At 46.8% G+C, this 19,637-nt stretch overlaps 1 protein-coding gene across 1 annotated transcript; it reads right to left on the bottom strand.

Moving 5' to 3' along the window:
- Window positions 1-267: 267 nt before the first annotated feature.
- CBLN4 (cerebellin 4 precursor) lies at window positions 268-6,783 on the bottom strand. Its single transcript, XM_037006333.2, has 3 exons — window positions 6,249-6,783; window positions 3,221-3,337; window positions 268-1,587 (listed from the first exon to the last, which is right to left on the bottom strand). The coding sequence occupies exons 1-3, from the start codon at window positions 6,537-6,539 to the stop codon at window positions 1,390-1,392; spliced, it is 606 nt and encodes a 201-aa protein (XP_036862228.1). The 5' UTR covers window positions 6,540-6,783; the 3' UTR covers window positions 268-1,389.
- Between the last annotated feature and the right edge of the window lie 12,854 nt (window positions 6,784-19,637).

Genomic DNA, 19,637 nt, shown 5'->3' with positions numbered 1-19,637 from the left:
TACTAAGTTCATCGATTCTCTCTTGGCAGGCTGGCAACTCCCAGCTTTGGACAGATTAAGCACAGTGAAGATTTTCTGTGCCAATTCAGAGGACGTTCCCTAAAAAGTCAGGAAGCTTTTCTTAAACTCCAAGAAAAATGAAAGGAATGAAGGAAGGAAGGGAGGGAGGCGGGGAGGGCTGGTGAGAGAGAGGAAACAAACCATGCAGAACACATTACGTCCGAAACCAAAGACGAAACAATTCAACTAACATATGTTAACCTTTATTCTATAACAGAGACATAAATAATTTTATGAATTCATATGACCCGTACAAAAGACAAAATAAGATATTGCACTAAGTTTAGATATGGGCTATTTGGATTTAATATTAGCTAAACAGATAAATATATACAATTTAAGGAGTTAAGGCAAAACCAGATGATACTTCAAACACAACAGAAGGTTTGACAAATAGGTATAATTAAAAACCAGGGCATTCCATCTCCAGTTAATAAAGTGGTCATGTCTAAGGGAAAAAAAAATAATAATCCCTTGGGCTTTTAATAAAGTAGTTATTATCAATCATGTTAATTAAAGTTGAGCAATAAAGTATAAGGTTTCCCACAGAGGAGAGCTGTTTTGCAAAGGTTTGGGGATTGAGCACTTAGAACTTGGGTAAACAACTTTTCCTTTGTCAGATTTATGATCTATTCTTCCTATTAGAAAATAGAATTTGGAAAATATGACTCTTTGACATATATAATTAAAATACAACTATGAAGCATTCTATTTGTTTTTTTGTTTGTTTAAGGGGAAGTCATGTTGGTGATCTCAAAGGGTAAATTTGAGGGCAGACCATTCATTACCCTATTTGTAGAGAAGACACAAAGCCAGTCACTGAAAAACAATTCCCAGTTACCTTACGAAAACCAAATGAACTAATTCCAAAGGAGTAGAAACAAGTGTGATCAATATACGGACACAGTACACAGTTCTTCGGCAGCATGGCACTAACTGTTGATTGAAGCCAGAACTTTAGTTTTCTAATTCTCAGACCCAGTTGCCAGTCTTTCAAGAATAAATAAATGAAGTTCCATGTTGGCAACAAATTCAGTAATTCCGGGAAATTAAACTCAGAATAAACCTCGCAGACAGCTTTGAAGTGTTACGTTTAAGCATAGATAGGTATTGTCTGCTGAGATCCAAAAATGCCGAAATGCACACACGCAAAAATAATCTGTTGAGATTCTGTATGTGTTCAGACAGGCCTAGAGTCCTGAAAGAGAATCCATATTTGCCCACGAGAAACCAATAAAAGACATCAATCCAATGATGAGAAAATGATCTTCCAGTAACTCAGGGGTGGGCTGCCCCCCACCTGGATAAACATCACGGAGAAATCAAATTCTATAGGGGGAACACCAGAAAGCCAGAGAATGTGGAGTACTGCCAGCCTCCGACCAAGTTACCTTTCTCCAGTTTTAGGTAAACCTTATCCTCTTTATCTAAGAAAAGGAGGACTCCGTTAGTGGCAGCTTCACGAGTCACGTCTTTGTCCCCAGCAAAGGCAGATATTACAGGTTTCCCATTTAACATCAGGTTAACCTACAAGGAAAAAAAGCACAGAAAAGCCCCCTTAGAAGTCCAAACATGACTGGGGATGATAAATAATGCCTAAGGTGACAGACCTCGTCAGATAACTGATGTTCGGTAAATGTATCCCCATCCTTTCAAGTTAGCCAATTGCGATGTACAGATTTTGTGTATCTACTGAGCTGATATTCTTTAATTTGTAGAAAAATTTTTAAACTTTTCCCATAGAAATTTCCTTAAATGTCTACAAAAAAGTATGTCCGTGGAAAATAACCTAACCATGTCAAAACTAGTTTCCCTTTAGCACAAAAAGCTTGCTACTTTATTTACGTCTCATATTCAATTTTTGGAAATAAAGCAAGCCAATGGTGCCCCAGTACATGAGTAAAAAGAGAGCCAATATCCTTGGTCTGGATACACCAGATGCAGCAAGATTCTCTACGCATGCTTGGGGGTTACCATGCAGCTGTGCCAGGCCTAGTGCTGAAAATCATTCGAAATTATGGAATGTGTGTGTATGTGTTATAATTTCTTTTTCTGTTTTCCCTGATAAGAAATGTATATTAAAACTAATAATCACCACTACCACTGAATGTTTTAATAATGGGAAACTAGCAAAAACTTAATCATTAATAAACTCAAAATTATTAACAAATAACAAACTCAAAATGTATTCACTATTTTGAATACATGCAATTTTGATTATGCTGTGTCAACTGTTACATGAATTTCTAAATACTGGGGCTTGGGAAAACACTATTCCATAGTAGTAAGTTTGTTTACTAGATAGTCATCCTTTTATGTTTAAAAAAAATACAGAATAAGTTAATTCTGAGGCTGGTCAATTTATCCATTCACTAGAATATGTTAAAGTGGCAGGTGAGCAGATAATTTATCATTCCCATGGGCATAGTACACATTACAAACATTGAACATAAGATAAAAAGTTATCCTAGAATTCCATAGACATGTATGGATGTTATTAGATGCTACCTTATTTCAATCTTATAGGAACTAGCTCTATTATTGCCTCTAAGTGTAAGGTCAAGCCCATTACCTTAGGAAGCACCACCCAAAATATATTGTTAACTGAGGAACTGCAATTAGTAAGAATTCACTAATATCAGAATGATTGAGGATAAACTATTCAAAGCATAGGCACAGCATATCCATTTTTAAAAAGTATGTTCAAAAATTATTCTTTCATAAATTTGTTCCTAATGGTAAACTGTGCCTCATAAATGTTAACAATGCCAGCCAACTTGTTTTATTTATTTAGTATGTACTTAGAAGGCTCTGCTAGTCTTACAAGTTTTTTCCTTACATGTTCAAATAATCTTTGCACACACAAAAATCAACTTCTTATAAAGAGATATGTGTCACTGAGCTTTTACTAAGCCATGTTTTTTAAAATAGTTTGTTGTTATTCAGGTAATAAATTCAATTGTTTATTTATCTATATGCTTCTTGTCACATGCCTTAATGGATGTTAGAAAGAAGAAAACTGGAAAATCAGTGCCTTTAAAATAAATCATAAAGATGTTTATTTTTACAATGAAAAGTTTGGACAATTACTTAAATACACAACCTGCCACAAATAACACTGTGGTTCAAGGTCAGCGAAGGAACAGGTCAAAACACATACCTGGATTGTTTGGCTCTGGTAGACTTTAATTACGTGAAAACTGAAACTGTAAATTCCTTTTCTGGGTGCTACAAAGACAGACTCCAGCGTGAAAAAATTACCCACGTTGACTAGGATCTACAAATAAAAAAAGTAAGTAACAGGAAATTATTACAATGTTCTCTCTTCTGTAAGTAAAATAAGTTTCCATCCTTCTGTACTCCCTTCTCTATATTGCTGTCTTTCTCTTTCTTTCTTAATCGACAGCTAACTTAAGAAACCGGAGAGAATAAAACATTGAGTTCTACTCCTTTCCTCTTTAGTGACTTGGAAAATGGATTTGTATATTAGAAGGTTCCTCTGTCTTTTAAGTGGTATGGGAAAAAAATTAAGTATCTGCTTTGTATTCACACCTCAATATCCAGCAAGGCCCAATGGCTCTGGAACCATCTAGGTAACATATGAGGGCTTATAAATATTAGCTTTGCCTTGAGAGTCAATTAAAAGGCATCTGCCATATATTTACATTCCTACCCTCTATTAGCATTCCCATGTCCAGAGGTGACGTTTCCAAGCCAGCCAATCAGCATCCATTGGCCCTCTGCAGTCAGTCCTGGGCACATCACACGGGGACCTGGGCACGCCCTCCGCCAAGTGACATAATCCATGACATTGAATAGTTGGTACACAAAGTGATCTGAATGACCGGCCCTCCTCTGAGCTTCTGCCAAACCTCTCCTAAGATCCATGGCCATTTTCTTTCATTCCTATGCTATCTATGCCTTAATGATAACCTTTTGGCAATGACTCAGCCTTTGCAGACTGCCAAAGAGTAAAGCATGATTGAGGACAGACTTGCTCTCCATCACTTGCTCAATATTTAAAGTTCAAAGGTCAATGATGAAAGGTGAAATAAGCATTGTTTCTCAGACAGCAACAGTGCAGTTTATATTCTAAGATGTTCAACCTGGCTCTACTGCTTTTGAAATAAACTCTGAATTTCTGAAAGTGACCTCTTAAACTAAATTTGCAAATGTCACATGGGTGAGTTCTTCCCTATGAGAGAGAGAGAGAGAATGGGAGTGGGGCAGTGCAAAGAACGAGGAATTCTTCCACTTCTTTCCAAGAAATAATCAGTAAGTGGCATTCAAAAAAAATCAGATGTCCATATAGAGATACATTCCCCCTATATCAACGGCAATCTGCTACTATCTCTTTAAACACTACATTCATGCCAATATTAAGACCTTTGCATAAATCCTTAAAGACATACTATTACCTCTAAGCAATGTACCAGAATATAGTGACAGTCCAGTAAGTAGATGCACCAGGCTCAACTGCTAGCTTAAAATACATGTATTATGTGTGATTTTATTCTGAGATTTCCTCCAAGTCAGCATCAGATTCCTTTCTCTGACCTGATGATGGAGGATCTCTCAACAACAAACCACCAGTATGCAATAATCCCCACCAGAGACTCGACAAAGATTTTTTTCAAGCACATTTAAAAATAATCTGAGGTACTTGGCAGGAACTTCCTGAATCAGACTCAAGTAGCATAATTCATTAGCAATATGGAAATGGCTGATTACTGTTGACTACACATAAGGCTGGATGTTGACTCTACATTGTAATTAGAGCATCCGGCACATTGAGATTTATAACTAAATGTGTCTCGTGTCATGTTCAGAGATGCATAGCTCCCCAAACAGGAGAACAAACCCTTTTTTTCTATTTAATGGAAAGGTCATGGACAACAATGCACTGTGCAGGGGACAGTGCAATGTCCACAGTATTTCAACATTTAATTAATGCACTGAAATACAAGCCAGGGTGGTGCTAGACTTCATTTCCATCAAGATGGAAAAGACTGCACCAAAACCCTGAAGGGGCTGCTCCATTCTTTGAAAATCATGGCTATCCGACAGGAAGCCCCAGAGACACATTCTGCCTTTGGCCAGCTGGAGAGTGCATTACTCAGGACCAATTAGGTAAGGAATAGAAATATCACCTCATCCCTCCCTTGGTAACCCTGCAGTACCCCTAACCTGTGCTCCTACACACGCAGTTGTGCATCAGACTGTGAACTACACAAGGGTCTTTGGAATTAAAAAGACTCTTGGTGCTGTTCTGATTGAAATTAAAACCCTGGAGTCAAGTTTCCAGTTTAAAGACTCCTCCCTCAAGCTAAACTGATATCCTGGGATTTCTCATCAGCCAAACCCCAGAGTTCCAGGTCCCTAGAAAGAAGCCACAAATTGCTTTGGTTTCCCGCCACCCCAGACCCTCAACCCCAAAGCCTGTCTTTCCCCGGTATTCGCAGTGCTCTGAAAGGACAGGCGCTGGAGAAGGAGAGCTGGCTCCCCAGCGCTTCCCTCTGGGAGCCCAGCGCAGCCGGCCCTCTCCTTTTCCTCTCCTTGCACAACTTTTCTCCAAGTACGGAGAAGGGCTTTTGCTGCAGCGGCGCCTGCGAAGTGTATGGAATCCCGGCAGTAGAAAGGTGGGCGAGATCTGACCCCGGCCACCGCTGCCCACCCTCCCCGGCCACCTTCGAGATCTCTGCAGAGTGTGGACCCCGGGGGCTCCCTTTGGGCGGAAGATTCTCCACCTGGCCGAAACTAATCATTTGTCCCGCCACCGCGAGGGTACCACGAGAATGGCCTCCGCTGCACCTGCAGAGGAGTCTGAGCCAGGGGCCAAGCTCTGGCCAAGAGATGGCGAGGTGCGGGGGCTAGATTCCCGCCAGTTCCTATGAACCTGTTGCTGTTAAAACTTGTCCTGAGCTCTTGCTGCCGGGCTCTGAGCCCCCAGCCTCTCTCCCACCGCTCAGCAGCCTCTTCTTTGTGGTCAAGAGGGAATGCGGGCGGGCGCGGTGGTGGGAGAGACGTGAGAAGTTTCAGACCCAGACACGTTTGGGGAGGCGAGCGCCGAACGTGATCCCCCACATCCCAGTCGGCGCAGCTTGGCCTGAGCGGGCAGCCCGGGTCTGAGCTGCCCGGAGATGCCCCCAGCCCCTGCCCCCGGTGCCCCGCATCCCTCGGGATCTGACCTGATCGAAGTAAATAATGCGCGTCTTGTTGCTCATCTCGGACGGCTCGTGGTTGGTGCTCCGCACCGCCGAGAAGGCGACCTTGGAGTTGGCCGCGCGCACTGAGATGCCCAGAGGGGACGAAGACGAGCCCTTGGAGTCCGTGGCCGGGTTGGAGTCGCACACCACCAGGCACTTGCCCTCCAGCACGATGGGCTCGGTGTCGTTCTGCGCCCAGACGGGCAGCGCCGGCAGGGCGAGGGCCAGCAGCACGGCCGGCACCACGGACAGCGCCGGGCTCCGCGAGCCCATGGTGAGCCGCGTGGGCAGCCGCCGCCGCCGCCGCCGCTCGGTGGGCCCGCGCCGCCTCCTACCTCGGGGCCCCGGAGCTCGCGCGGATGCCGGCGGCGAGATCGACAGCGCTGCGGGCACGGCTGCGGCGGCGCGCGCCCTTCCGCCAATTCCGCGGCTGGAAGTCGAAGTCTCCGCTCGCGCCCTCCCGCTGCCTCGGCTACCTTTGTCCTCTCAGGAGCTCGTGCAGAACCCCTGCCTCCCCGCCCCGCCCAAGAATCAGCCCCGCCTGGGGCCCCCGCGTCCGCCCTTGTTCCTAGACATCTAAGAGTCGCCAAACCCGCACGTTCACACCTCAAAGGGGGAAATGCTGATGAATGCTCACCCCAAACCCGCGCCCCCAGGTGAGCCGCGGAGCAATAAAAACAAAGGGGACTCGATGAGAATAGAAGCCAGTGGAGGTGACGGGAGCCGAGCGGCGCGGGGGCCGGTCCTGAGCGGGTCCGGCCTGCGGCGGCGACGAGCTACAGAGGCAGGTGCTCCCCCGGCTGGGAAGAACGCGAGGCTGTGTTCACGGCCGGGGCTCCAGCGACTCCCACTTTGGCTCTGCCAAAAAATTCCTCCAGGCCCGGGATCTCTCGGGCACGGGCAGGTAAGCAGCGGCCGGCCGGGTCCCCGGCACGGAAAGCGCACATTGGCGGGGGCAGTGCCAGGGCGCAGGCGGCTGTGCCCCGGGGTCCGCTCCTGCCCGCGCCTCGCGCCGGAGTCCCTGCGCACAACTTTCTCTGTCCTCGCGCAGCGGGCAGAGCGCGAGGCGGGCACACGCGCGCTATTTATAGGAGCGCGGCGGCCAGCGGGCCCGGGGCCCGGCTCAGCCCCCGGGGGGGGCTCCCGGGAAAGGGGCGGCGGGAGTCCGGGGACACCAGCCGAGCGGCTCCCGCCTGGCGTGGAACGCACCCCGGAGCAGGCGGGCGCGCACCGCGGCTGCTGCCCGGGTCCGAGGCCACGCCGTCCCGGGGAGCGCGCGGCGCGGAGGGTTTGCCCTGCGCGCGCCCCTTCCGGGCTGGGCGGGTGGCGGGGCTGCGGCTCTGCTCGCCCTTCCCCAGCGCGGGGCTCCGCCACCAGCGCCCTCCCGGCGAGAGGAGCGCCGGGCTGCCGGCCGCACAGAGCCCGGGGGCCGGGCGAGCTCTGGCAGCCTCGGGGCGGACCAAGGCTGGAGGGGCGGCGGGTAGGAGGTGCCTGGTGCCTTCCGCTCGCTCGGAAGATGAGCCTCGCAAGCCGCGGGGGCGCGCCTGCCCACCCACACCACGAATCCACCCTAGGGAGGCCAGGGAAGGAGAGAGACAGGGAGTTAACTCGACAGGAATCTGTCCTCGGAAACCGTCCCCCCGAGAGAAGCCACCCCAACTCCTGCGAAAACGACGCACTTCTACCCGCTACATGTGTGTCCCCCCCACTGCCATCTCGGCCTGTGATTGGCAAGATTTCTCTTCCTCTTCCGCAGCCGCCGCTGGGAGGAAAGGGCCTGTCTCTGTCCGCGTGAACTTGGCCAAGTCACTTACCCCTCCTGAGAGGACGGGACTCTGCTAAGGTGCATGCTTGGTGGTCATGTCATTCTGTCACCGATTCCTTTTAGACTTCCAGCTGCCAGAGGGCAGGCACCACATATCTAATCAAACAGCATCCCCATCAGCTATTCGGAACTACTGGAAAGGTATTGATAATTATTAACTTAAGGGATGCTGGTTGAGTAATGTGTTCTAGATGGATGGCTCCCTATTCCTTCCTGAAAGGCACCCTTATTAGCATGATTTCAAGCGCTTTCACAGCAGAAGCCAGGCCTGCATGTCCCCTCATCAGAAAGGCAGGAACTGAGCCCTGAGCACCACACTGAAATTCCAGTTGTTAAAGTTGGGAATGCTTATACCGGCTGGAATTTCCCTAGCCCCCATCTTTCTATAATCTCGCAACTAAAGAGTTGATCCCTGGAGCCAAGAGGCCTCCAAGATGCTCCTCCAGTGGGTCAGGGATCCCTTCAGATTGGCAGGTGGTCCTGCTGTGCCATTTGTCACAAGAATTGAAGGTCACAGTCTAAGCTACAAGCAAACGGGTGAGCTGGTGCCTTCTGAAGATGGCTGCCATTTCCCCAAGCATGATGCCATCTCAGCCTAGCACAGCTTTTCACCAGAACCTATGCCATCCTTTGCAACCCTCTCCAGGCTTTTACCGCAGTTGACCTGGATGGCAGCTGTGATTTCACCTCATTTGACGCTGTCCTTTGAGAACAGGGGTTGGACCTAATTCTGTGCCTCTTTCTCCATCCAGGACAGCTGCTCAGGAACTTCCATCCAGGACAGCTGCTCAGGAACTAAGACCCAGGCGGTTCAATTTCAGGCTGGAAGGAGTTTGAAAAAAAAGACACTCAGTTGCCCCCAGAATTGCTAAATTCTCCACGAGCTATCTTCCCCACCAACCCCAGCATATCCTCTGCATCCTTTTCTTCTGTAGGCGTCTTCTTTCCTGCAAGAACTCACACTTAAAGAAACTTCTTCCCTCCTTTCTCTTTCCTTCACCAAAAGTACTCATTTTATAGCCCCAAAATCTAGCAAACTGACCATATTAGGGACTCACACATTGGGGAATGACTGGATGCTTCCAGATAGAATGGAATCATCTTTCTTTCACCCTATAGTATAAAGTGGTTTAAATGAATCTGTCTCCGGAAAGTTTTCAAAGCCTATGTAATTGAAGAAGTCTTTGTTCCTTATAAAAGATGTTCCCCTATTCAGGATGTTCTCAAGATGTGGAGCAGCACATTTTCTGCTGACTCCTACTAAGAGACGATACCTGATATTATATGATATAGAATCACAGGCCCTATTTCCCTTTCCCTCCACAGGTGATTGAATGGGGACAGTCCCTGGATTCTAGGGTTGTTAATCCATTTGATACAAGTCCATGACGTTTGTGGCCTGCCTGACTCAGCCAGATGCCAGGTTTTCTCTCTCTAGGATCTGAATGAGATGCCAAGATGGCTTCCAGGAAGTCCTGCCAAGGAGAGGTCTGTGGTCTCCTAAACTGGCCACTTATGGGCCACGTGCAGGTTGAAGCAGAGGAACAAAGGAGGGCTGGACACACTATAAACAGAAGCCAACTCCGGAGCTTATGTACATCTGAGAGATGGAGGGAGGGAGTGTCCTACTCACAAGAGGTCCAGCCACACTTCCTTCTGACCTTGGGTTTCTTGAGAGCCTCCTGCATCCTTGCGTAAAATCCATTTCACCTGAGCCAGTTTTAGTGACCTACTAAATTCCTTGCCCTCCAGAATTCTCATTAGAACAAGGTCCTTGAAATAAGGCCATACAAGGCCATGCGTCTCCTACCAAAAGACATTAACAAATCCAATCCCCTGCCTGTGGGAAATGTTTTCCTAAGATTTGGGGAAAGGAAGCCTCACCTGCTCCCCACCCCCTACTCCAGCCCCTGAATCTCCAGGAGAAAAAAGCAGTTGCATTCAGCCAGAAGAGAGAGAGGGAGGCCCCTATCGCAGGTAGACTGAGATTCACTGGGCCACTTAATTCCTCTTTGCTCTCTGTGTCAACATTATCGCCCCAAGCCAAAGCCTTCTTCAGGGAGAATATAGCGTAAGGATAAAGGCTCTGTGGACAACCAATACGCGGGTCCTGGAAAGTTTCAGAGTAGCGGTGGGTAAATCCTCAGGACTCCCTCTGCGGATAGCCAAGTTGCTGACTTGTTTTGTATGAAGACAGCATGGTGGAAAAAAGTGGTTGGATGATCTAATATCATTTTCAATTGATTTTATAACTTGAAAACTGTTTGGCACTGTTCATCTACAAAGTCTCCTCCAAACCCCATATTGGCCAGCAGGCATGGGTCTAAGGTGACAGCAGTGAGGCTTCCGGGTTACTGCTGTAGACAGATTCAATGCCTCTTTTTGGCCTTCCCATAATACCCTGCGCATGTCCCAGTCATTATATTATCACAAGTTTCTGAAGTGATGGCTTTATTTGTTGTGTTTCTCCATGGATTATCAACTCCTTGGGAGCACAGGACTTAGCAGAGAAAAAGAGAAAAAAATGCACTGAACGAAATAACTCATCATTGCCCTTATGTCATACCATTTATTTACTACAGTATGATGGGAAATGTAAAATTCTTTCAAAAGTATTTGGGAACTTGAAATCTTTAGTCTCCCCCTAGTTAGTAAGACTGCAAGGCCACTGATGCGGATGTGTGGGGAGGAGCCTGTCTCAGAGTCCACGGGCAGAGCTGAGCCTCCGGAACAGAAGGAAGCCTTGTGGGTAACCTCCCCGCCCTCCCTCCCCATGCTCTCTCTCTCTCCTCAGCACATCTGTGTTCATTTTTTTGCTCACTGACACTCCCAATTTTACCCACAGTAGGTCCATCTGCCCAGAGGGTACCCCCAAATCCCTGGGAGAGACTCACTGCCCCATCTGGTATCAAATGCTTGCCCCTTGGTGGCCAGAGGAGAGTCACATGCCCATACCACTGACGCCCAGCAACCAGGGATGTTGCGGGAGGAGGGTCAAGGGGAAGGGACAACCCCAGAAAAGGCGCACAAGCAGTATGTGCTGAAGGGACCAGGGAAAGATAACAGCCATCTGTAGGTCTGTAGAGATAGGGAGATGTTTGAATAAACGGACGGAAAATATGAAAAGCTAGTCGGCAAATTGTTAACTTGAGAAGAATGGAATAGAAGGAAAGGAAATTTATTAATGTGACTTTCGATGTTTGTTTTTATGGTCCCAGCTATCATGTGTGACATCATGATTCACATTTAAAATAATCATTTAAAGGAAAGGAGGGTTGGCCAGTCCTCTGTAAGAATCTAGTACATGAACCCTTTTTTCTCATATTTTAAACGTAAAGTTTAGAGAGAGAAGGAACTAACTCGTCCTCATAAGCATTAGTTAAGCGATTTCCTTTCTTTTGTTATATTGATCTAAGTCTAAGAAATCATTCACTCAAAGTCGAGGAAGAGCCCAGACATATAAAGCCTCACAGCATATATTTTTAAAAAACAAAATTACATTGCAACTGGTAAAGTCCATGAGTAGTGTCAACATTTTTACTACATTTTAGATTCAACTGGACTTTGTATAAAGTGTTGGCGCTGGGGAGAGCCCTAGCTCAGCGCCAGGCACATGATGCGTGCCCGGCCACTGTTAGCTTCCGCTGCCTACGTAAGGCAGGTCCGAATGTGGGGTCCAAACCAATGGCTCTGACTCGTCAGAATCTGCTGGGAGGTTCTTTCAAGGCAGACTCTCTGTCCCTACCCTGAGATGATGCTTCTGGCCATGAACTGGGAGTAGGTTTATGACCCAGCCCCAGGTGACTCTGAAGCAGATGGCGCTTTGGCTTTGTAGAAGCTGCTGGTGGGGGGCATCCACATAGGATCCAACTGCGGTCAGGCTGCTTAGCCTTTCGGTTGAAAACGGGGTATTTAAAATCAGCTTCATCTCCTACTAGCTTTATGACAATGATGAAAGTTACCAACCTGCCTTCAGCCAGGAAAACTGCAATCATACAAATAATACCCAATCCATAGTTCCTTGTGGGGACTGAACACAGAAATGCCAGCAGGGCACTGAGCACAGCATCAGGCACACAGGAGGTGCTGGATTAAAGGTGGCGATTATTATCATTAATTTATGGAGTCTGTGAATGACTCAAGGTGAGCAGTGCACCGCAGTTGCCTGGACCGAGGCCCATAGCCTGTTGGCAAGCCCTGGCCATGACTTAACTTCACAGACATTATAATGGGGAAGAGCATTGCACACCCAAGTGTAAGAGAGACTCAAGGTTCAGACACCCAGTGCAGAGTTGATAACCAAAGTCAAGTTCAAGGGGCAAGCCATCACTGGGTGAGTGCCTGAGTTCTAGAGTAAGGAGGCTGAAGTGAGTTAATATCTAATAATTCTGCACGACTAAAGATCTTAAGAGAAGCGAAGGCACCAGGTGGATTTGTGAGCTCCCTGCAAGGGGCTAGACACAGAGTTGCATTTGTTTCTTTCTTTTTTCCCCACTCTCTTAATCCCTGGGCCTGACCCCTCAGTATCTGAAAGAAGCATTTAGAAGAAAATATATTCTCCAAAGTGAAAATAAAACAGAAAGTCAAAACCAGTTGGCCAAAAGAGGCAGTTGGCCAGAAGCACTCATCACAGCGACAGAGGAATCAGAAAGCCAAGCAAAGGTGGGAGGAAAATACTGCAATTCTTAGATACCTGAGGGCACTTAGAGCCAGGCGGAGCTACCTGATGGAGCTGGGAGCCCCACTCTTTGACAGCTGGGGAGTCCCAGACACTTTTAACTTAACTGAGTCTAACAGTGCGTGTTTTAGGGGGAAGAGAGAAATAGCTCCAATCCAAAAGGTAACAACTCTCCCCACCACTGCATGCCCTGGGCATCTGCGTGAATCGGCTGAGGCTCCCCACGATCTCCATTCCCCCTGCCTCTCTGACATGAGCATATTGCATTGCCGAGGGTGATTCTAGTATTTAAAGAGAAGTCTTTTCCTACAACGTGGCTACTAAATGCGAGCCTACCGCTTTCGCTGGTGCTCAGCTGAAGCAGCAGCAATCTGTTCTCGACTCTGAAGGAAAAGCTGGCCTTGGCTGCTTCCTGAGAAGTGGCGTGTCGGACGTCATAGTGAGAATTCCCAAAGGGTTTTCAAGGGCAACTTTGAGCAGTTTCTCCCTTGTGCACTAACTTTAGAATCTAACCCATCTAACCCTAAGATACAATGCTGCCCCGCTGATTTTTTTGTTTGTTTTGGGGAAACCTCCACTGCTGACTACTTCTCCCACTCCTCTGAGAGATCGATCTTATTACCCTCATGTCACAGATGAGGAAACAGCGGGCCTCAGAGGCTCCTGCCAGAGGAACTGTGCTCGTGAGGGACAGCCCTGGACTTAGACTTGCTTGCAGGACACCTGTCTTCGTGTCCATAGGTCTTTCCCCCAGACCCATGGGAAGGGTTACAACAAAACTGCAAGGCGCCTCTGATAGATTCAGACCTACTTTCAGTCGCTTGATGATATCCAATTCAGAGGAGAAACTGACTACATTCCTAGAATTATTAATATCAGTAGAGGGCAAGCAAGAATGAAATTTATGGCAGAGGAGGAAGACAGGCTTCAAATCACAGAATTTTTAATAAACACTATTGACCATAAACCCAAGGTGGAGGAATATATGCATATGTATATATACACACACACACACATGCATACATATATATGTATATATATATACACACAGGTATATATTATATGCTCAATATATATACTTAGATGCATGGTTAGATCATCTTATGATCCTCTCAAAGCTTTACATGTTTTTCATTTATAGTGCTTACTAAAGTTGCAAATTTACATTCCTTGGTACATTCATTATTTGACCCCAAGTATCCTCCTCCCTGCTACCCTGCAAGCTCCAGTGGAACAGAGGTGGGCTGCTTTTTGCAGAAGAGCTCTTTTTGGCACTTAGTGGGTCATGTTGGATGTTTGTTGAGGTCAACGGACAGCAGTATGGCATAGAGTCTAACTTTGGCTCCTCTGAAATGAGTGTATTTCCAGTTATAACAGTGGATAGCTTCAAAATTTAACTTCTGTTTTGTCTAATTCTCACAAAGTATTTATGATGCATAATAAGCAGCCCTCCTGTACTTGCAGTTTGATGCATGTCTGGGAAAAGTGCTGTAAACAGCCCTTACTTGCCTGGGACACCCATTTTCACAGCTGCTCCTCGGTTTCCACTCCTCATGCGGGGTTATGAGTATCTTATTTTGGCCATGCTACCAGCTCGGCCACGTCTTTATCTTCCCCGGGGGTTCTGGGAATGCCTCTTCCTCACTAGACTGAGGGCTCAGTGAAGCAAAATCCGCCCTGCTCTGTCCTTTGCCTGCTAATTGGGGACCTGTAGGATTCTAGGAACAAATCCAAGGTGACGGGGCTACGGCTTCTGAATCCGTTGGCTTCTGGCCATTTCAGCTGGCTGCAAGCATCCCAGATGACAAACAATACACCAGTTAGCCTGACTTTCTTGGCCATCTGTCTGTTGGCTAAATAACCACCTCTTGGATAGACCAACTCGTCACTTACGCAGCTGGTGTTTTGGTGACTGACTGAGCTGGGGCCAGTATTTCCTGACCACAGAAAAAATGAAATTTCACAGGGCTTTGCATGAGCTTTGTAAAGTCTTTATAAAGCAAAACTGATAAGAAAAGCAGAATGAATAAGGAAATAGATGGGCTGTACTTTCAAGCAAAACTCTTTAAAGCATGAGTCACTTTGATTTTCATTTGGTAGCTGTTTCATTCTCCCTCCCTTTTGCCTTTCCGCACTTCTTTTGCTTTGCTTTTCTAACCTTCTTGCTGTAATTTTTTCCTAAGGTTCCTGGTCTTATGCTCATTAAACAAGTCTTCAGTTAGGCTTGGTGTGTGCGGGGCAAGGGCAGCAGACCCAGGGCTTTGGGGGCTGCTGGACGCTTGCTGCTCCTTTTCATTGTTGGTGTCAGAAACTCCTTCCTGTGTCTGCAGACTCTTCCTCCTTCTGAAGCAAAGCCTGCCTCCTACCACAGGAGCTGAAAGTACCAAATACTCATTTTCCAGCTGCCCGTGCAGCTGGGGTTAAGCATGTGACTCAAGCTCTGCAAATCAGATATATCCACTTCAGACGTTGAGTTAGAAGCCCAAGAGAAGGAGCTGGAACCTTACAAAACCCCTTCCATGCACAGCAGCAGTAGGGGTGGCAGTTCTGGAGCAGTGATCAACCCCATGCCTCCAGAGCCAGCAGTGTGTGTGCGGCAGGCTGTGGAGCTGGCGCTCGGCAACCCCAGCCATCCCGGCCTGGTGGTCACAGTACTGTAGTAGGAGCTGAACCAAGGCTTCCTTCCTGCCTGCTTCACCTCCAACCTGGTTCTCCAGTCCTCTAAGATTGGAGACTGGGAGCACTGAATACACTTTAATACATTCCTTTCCCACTGAAATTGGTTGGAGTCAGCTTTCGTTGCTTGCCAATAAAGAGTACAGCCGGATATGAGATGCAGAGGCTAACTGGGGATCATAAATGGTGACACCAGCAGGAGATAAAGGAAAAGGTGGGGCACCTATGCCTCATCTCCAGCAGGCAGCTGCTGGGAAACCTTGTGCAGGGTCAACCCAGTAATGATTTTACAACAGAATGATAAATTCAGATGTTTTGGTGACACCTCCACTTTTAGATGTTAGCAACAAGTTCAAAGATGTTTGTGGATCACGCAAAACATGACTGTAAGCTACACATAGCTCTAGAATTGCCAGTTTGCAACTTTATTTTTCTTTTCTTTTCTTTTTTTTACTTTTTTACTTTCAAGAAGCCTTTCGGGATGCCTGTAATAGAGTGGTTTCCTTGTAGTAACTTTTCTGTTTCCCATTTGAGATCTACATTTTACAGGAACTCAGCTAATTCTAGATTTAAATAGAAAATTGTTGGAAACTAGGATGGTCTGAATGGGAAATACAATATGCTAATTCTAAAGTAGCTCCCACCATTCTGATCAAACCCACCCAGCCAATCAAAATGTGGGAATCATGCAACATCTCCAGCCACAGGTGCGCCTCTGTGTCAGAGAGACATCCAAACTGTCTCCTGATTCTCCTGTGCAGCCGGGACACCTGCTCTTACCTAACCAGGAGCCTTCTGTTCAGTGTCACAGCCTCACAAGACACAGGGTGGCATCTCATTGGTGGGACTGACAGCTAAGCCATAGCTACCAGGGAGGCTGAACAGATATGTTCCTGGCATTTTCAGCTTCTAAAGTGGGAGGTATGCAGTCTTCTCATCAAGATTCATAAGATGTACAATTCCCCAAATGCAGAAGGGGGTTCAGATGCTGGTGGCCAAAAGCATCGCCCGTCTTCATGATTCCCCTTCTGTGGCTCTTCTCCACGTGCCCCCCTGCAGACGGGGTTCCGGTTTCCATCCTCAAGCCTGAGTGCCCTCTGGCCTCTCCACTGGCATGGGAAGAATCAATGTCCAGCAGAAATAGACTATGATTTCTGGAGAATTCAAGGGTGATTAAATATCACATTCTGAAAGTATACTTGGCTAAATTTAATCTTCAAGACTCCACCCTTTGTCACTTTACCACAGTTGTATCCACCAGTGTTTCACAAAGTAAGACATTAATCAGGATAACCAACAAAGCATGAAAACTGCCATAGATTCAGAGGGCAAGTGAAGATCCACTGAATTAAACACCCGAAGAACAGGGTCCTGGGAATCTGTCTTTCAAAGCTTCCTTGTCCATTTTAATGTTCAGCCTGGTGTAGCTGCCTTTCAATTTTGAAGACAGGGAGGTGCCCTCGGATTATATGGCTTAGCGTGGTGGGCATCTCATCTGCAAGTACCAGCCCCCCCGCTAGGAAGCCATGCTCCCACTCCACTTGAGTGTCGCGACTGGCAGGGGCAATGCTGGCCATGGGCATGAGTGCTCCCGGGAACACGCCTGTAAGACCCTGGCCTGGCCAGTCACACTACCCCCTGCTCTAGGTCGGCATGGTTCATCCGGAGGTGAGCATGTCACCCGAGCAAAATCAGCCCAAATAGTACCAAGAGGATTTTATTTTTGAAGGCAGAATAGAAAGCACCTGCCTTTACCTTCTGAGTTGGACACCGAGTGGGCAGGAACCAAGGCCTGCTGATGGCAGTTTCCTTTGACAGTAGTGGTAAAGAATGACACCAAGATAAGGAAACTTAGACAAGAGACGGACAGATGAGGGGGGAAGTTTTCTCGCCATGTCTTTGCCCGCTCAACCTTAAGGCCCCTCCATCTCGGGACTTGGTCAAAACAGAGCCCATTGGGAAAAGCAGTCCACGTGCACAATCTTTTGACCCCTCTTGGCCACATGATGGGCCTTGGGCCTGGAATACTCCTTCCTAAGAGAAAGAGTCCACACAGCTTGTGCTGGGCTTGTCTCTTCATGCAGGAATATTTTAACACCTTAGCTCTAACCAAGAAGGTGCCTTGATTAAGTTTACAAGAAACTGTTAATAATGAAGCCAACCTAAGTCAGTGCAGTGAGTTCAAAGTGACCTTTTGAGGACAACTAAGTGAAGACTTTACCACCGGAGCTGGGGGAAATGCCCTCCCTGAATGAAGACAACTGAGATGATGAAGCTTAATCAGTCACAAGCCCAGCTAGAGGTCTTATTTCCCAAATCTTTGACCAGAGAAGCAAATCCACTCCACAGCCTCCAGGGTCCCGCGTCCAGGCTGGGCAGGCAGAGAGAGGCTGGCTGAGCCACCGGCTGCAGGGAACCACAGTGCCTCTGTCGCAGGCGCATGTGGGATGGAGCCCACCAACCCAGCCACCCCAGAGCTTCCTTTATGACAAGCCGGTGCCAAAGAAGCCGGACCCATGTGCAATTAGTGATTTTACATGGTTTGCCAAAGCCCCATCAGAATAGGCTCTCGAAAACTCAAGTTCACATTGCTATGGAAACACTGTCATGTCAAAAAAAAAAAAAAGCACACACAGGAGTGATTCGCAAGTTCTCTGCAGACTGTGGAATATGTGTGTGTGTGTGAGCATGCATGCATGTGCACACACACACACACACCCCACACACAGATCCCACATGCAGCCTGGAAGAAGCCTACAGGTGCTCACCCTCCGGACTGCAGAGTCTCACGAGGTGGTTTTTCCGCATGGAAATGGTTGGCAATGTCTTCCTCCAGGGGAGTTTGCTTTGTTGGAGGGGTCGGGGGTCCTCTCTGATGGATGAACTCAAGGAGTCAGTAATTAAATCTGACTGACAATGCTGATTATATTGATAATAATTGCTTATAATTAATACTGATCATAACTAATCTGATTTACAGTGCTGATTAAAACAGTAATGTGAATGGTTTTGAGGCCTGTGTAATTCATTTTAGAACATGCCTTCACTCTTTGCTGTTCAGTCAACATTATGCCTACATGCATTTATCCACTGTCTGTACCACCAGAGCGCCAAGCCCTTGCTCCCTCCAATCCATTCTCTCAGTGCAAACGATGTGATCATTTTAACCACCAAACACTCTCATGGCCCTCCCCTGCTCTGGACCATGCAGTAGTTCCTATTGCTCATGGAAGAAAGGCCAAGGCCAGGCCCCATCACTGCAAAGCCTGGCAGGCTCCGACGCCCACCCACCTCTCCATCCTGTGCCAGAGTAGTACAGTCTTCCCGCAGGTGCCCAAGGGGACCCCACTCCTTCTCGGCACAGGAACTTCACATGAAGTCAGCTCTAACCTAGGATGACTGTCTCCCTCATCACTTGGTTAAATCATATTCATTTTTCCAAGCGCTATTGCCCAACAGAACTTTGGGCGATAAATGGGAATGTTCTAGATCTGTACTGTCCAATACAGCAGCCAGTAGCCACAGGTAGCTATGGAGCTTTTGAAATGTGGCTGATGCAATTAAGGAACTGAATTTTTAATTTTATTTCACTTTAACTAATCAAATTTAATTAGCCATCTGTGGCTAATGGTTACCATAGTGGACAGTGCAGCTCTAGAATTCCGTTCAAATACCTTTCCACACCCTTCAGTTTTAGAAAGATACATATGATAATTTTGTACTTTTTAATCATAGGATTTATCATAGAAATTCCATATACTAGTAGTATGATGACTTGTTTATCTTCAGTTTTCTCCACTAGTGAGCAATTTCCATGAAGTCAAAGGTCAGGTCTGTTTTGCTCCATGTTGATCCCTAAGGCCCAGTACAAGCGTATGGCATAGGGCAGACAATAATATTTGTGAATGAGTCAATGTGTCAATGAATGAATGAAATTCTGTGACCATATTACTTGACAAAATCTCTGCATGTTTCTAAGCTTTGGTTTCCCCATCTATAAAGTCTACGGGTACCTTCAAGCTGAAACACTGTGCATATTTCACCTCTAAATAGGAAGTTACAGAAATGTGGCACAAGATAGAAAGTCCTAGACGTTACTTGAAACAACTTTGTCTCCATAATGACTTCCCCAAAAGCATTTCAGAAAGTGACAGTAATTTGTAGCTCAAAAACCATATATGCTATGAAATTT

This window comes from Manis javanica, chromosome 5 (assembly GCF_040802235.1).
Source record: "Manis javanica isolate MJ-LG chromosome 5, MJ_LKY, whole genome shotgun sequence".
Classification (NCBI taxonomy): domain Eukaryota; kingdom Metazoa; phylum Chordata; class Mammalia; order Pholidota; family Manidae; genus Manis; species Manis javanica.
Note: the sequence above shows the minus strand (reverse complement) of the source record. Positions and strands in the feature narration are given on the sequence as shown.

Bases quoted from the DNA above. Each gene is read 5' to 3' on its own strand.
- CBLN4 (XM_037006333.2), bottom strand. From the start codon at position 6,539: ATGGGCTCGCGGAGCCCGGCGCTGTCCGTGGTGCCGGCCGTGCTGCTG. The intron at 3,338-6,248 runs GTCAGATCCCGA...TTTTATTTGTAG, and splicing joins GCATTATTTACTTCGATCAG to ATCCTAGTCAACGTGGGTAA. The intron at 1,588-3,220 runs GTATGTGTTTTG...TTTTCCTTGTAG, and splicing joins ACCAGAGCCAAACAATCCAG to GTTAACCTGATGTTAAATGG.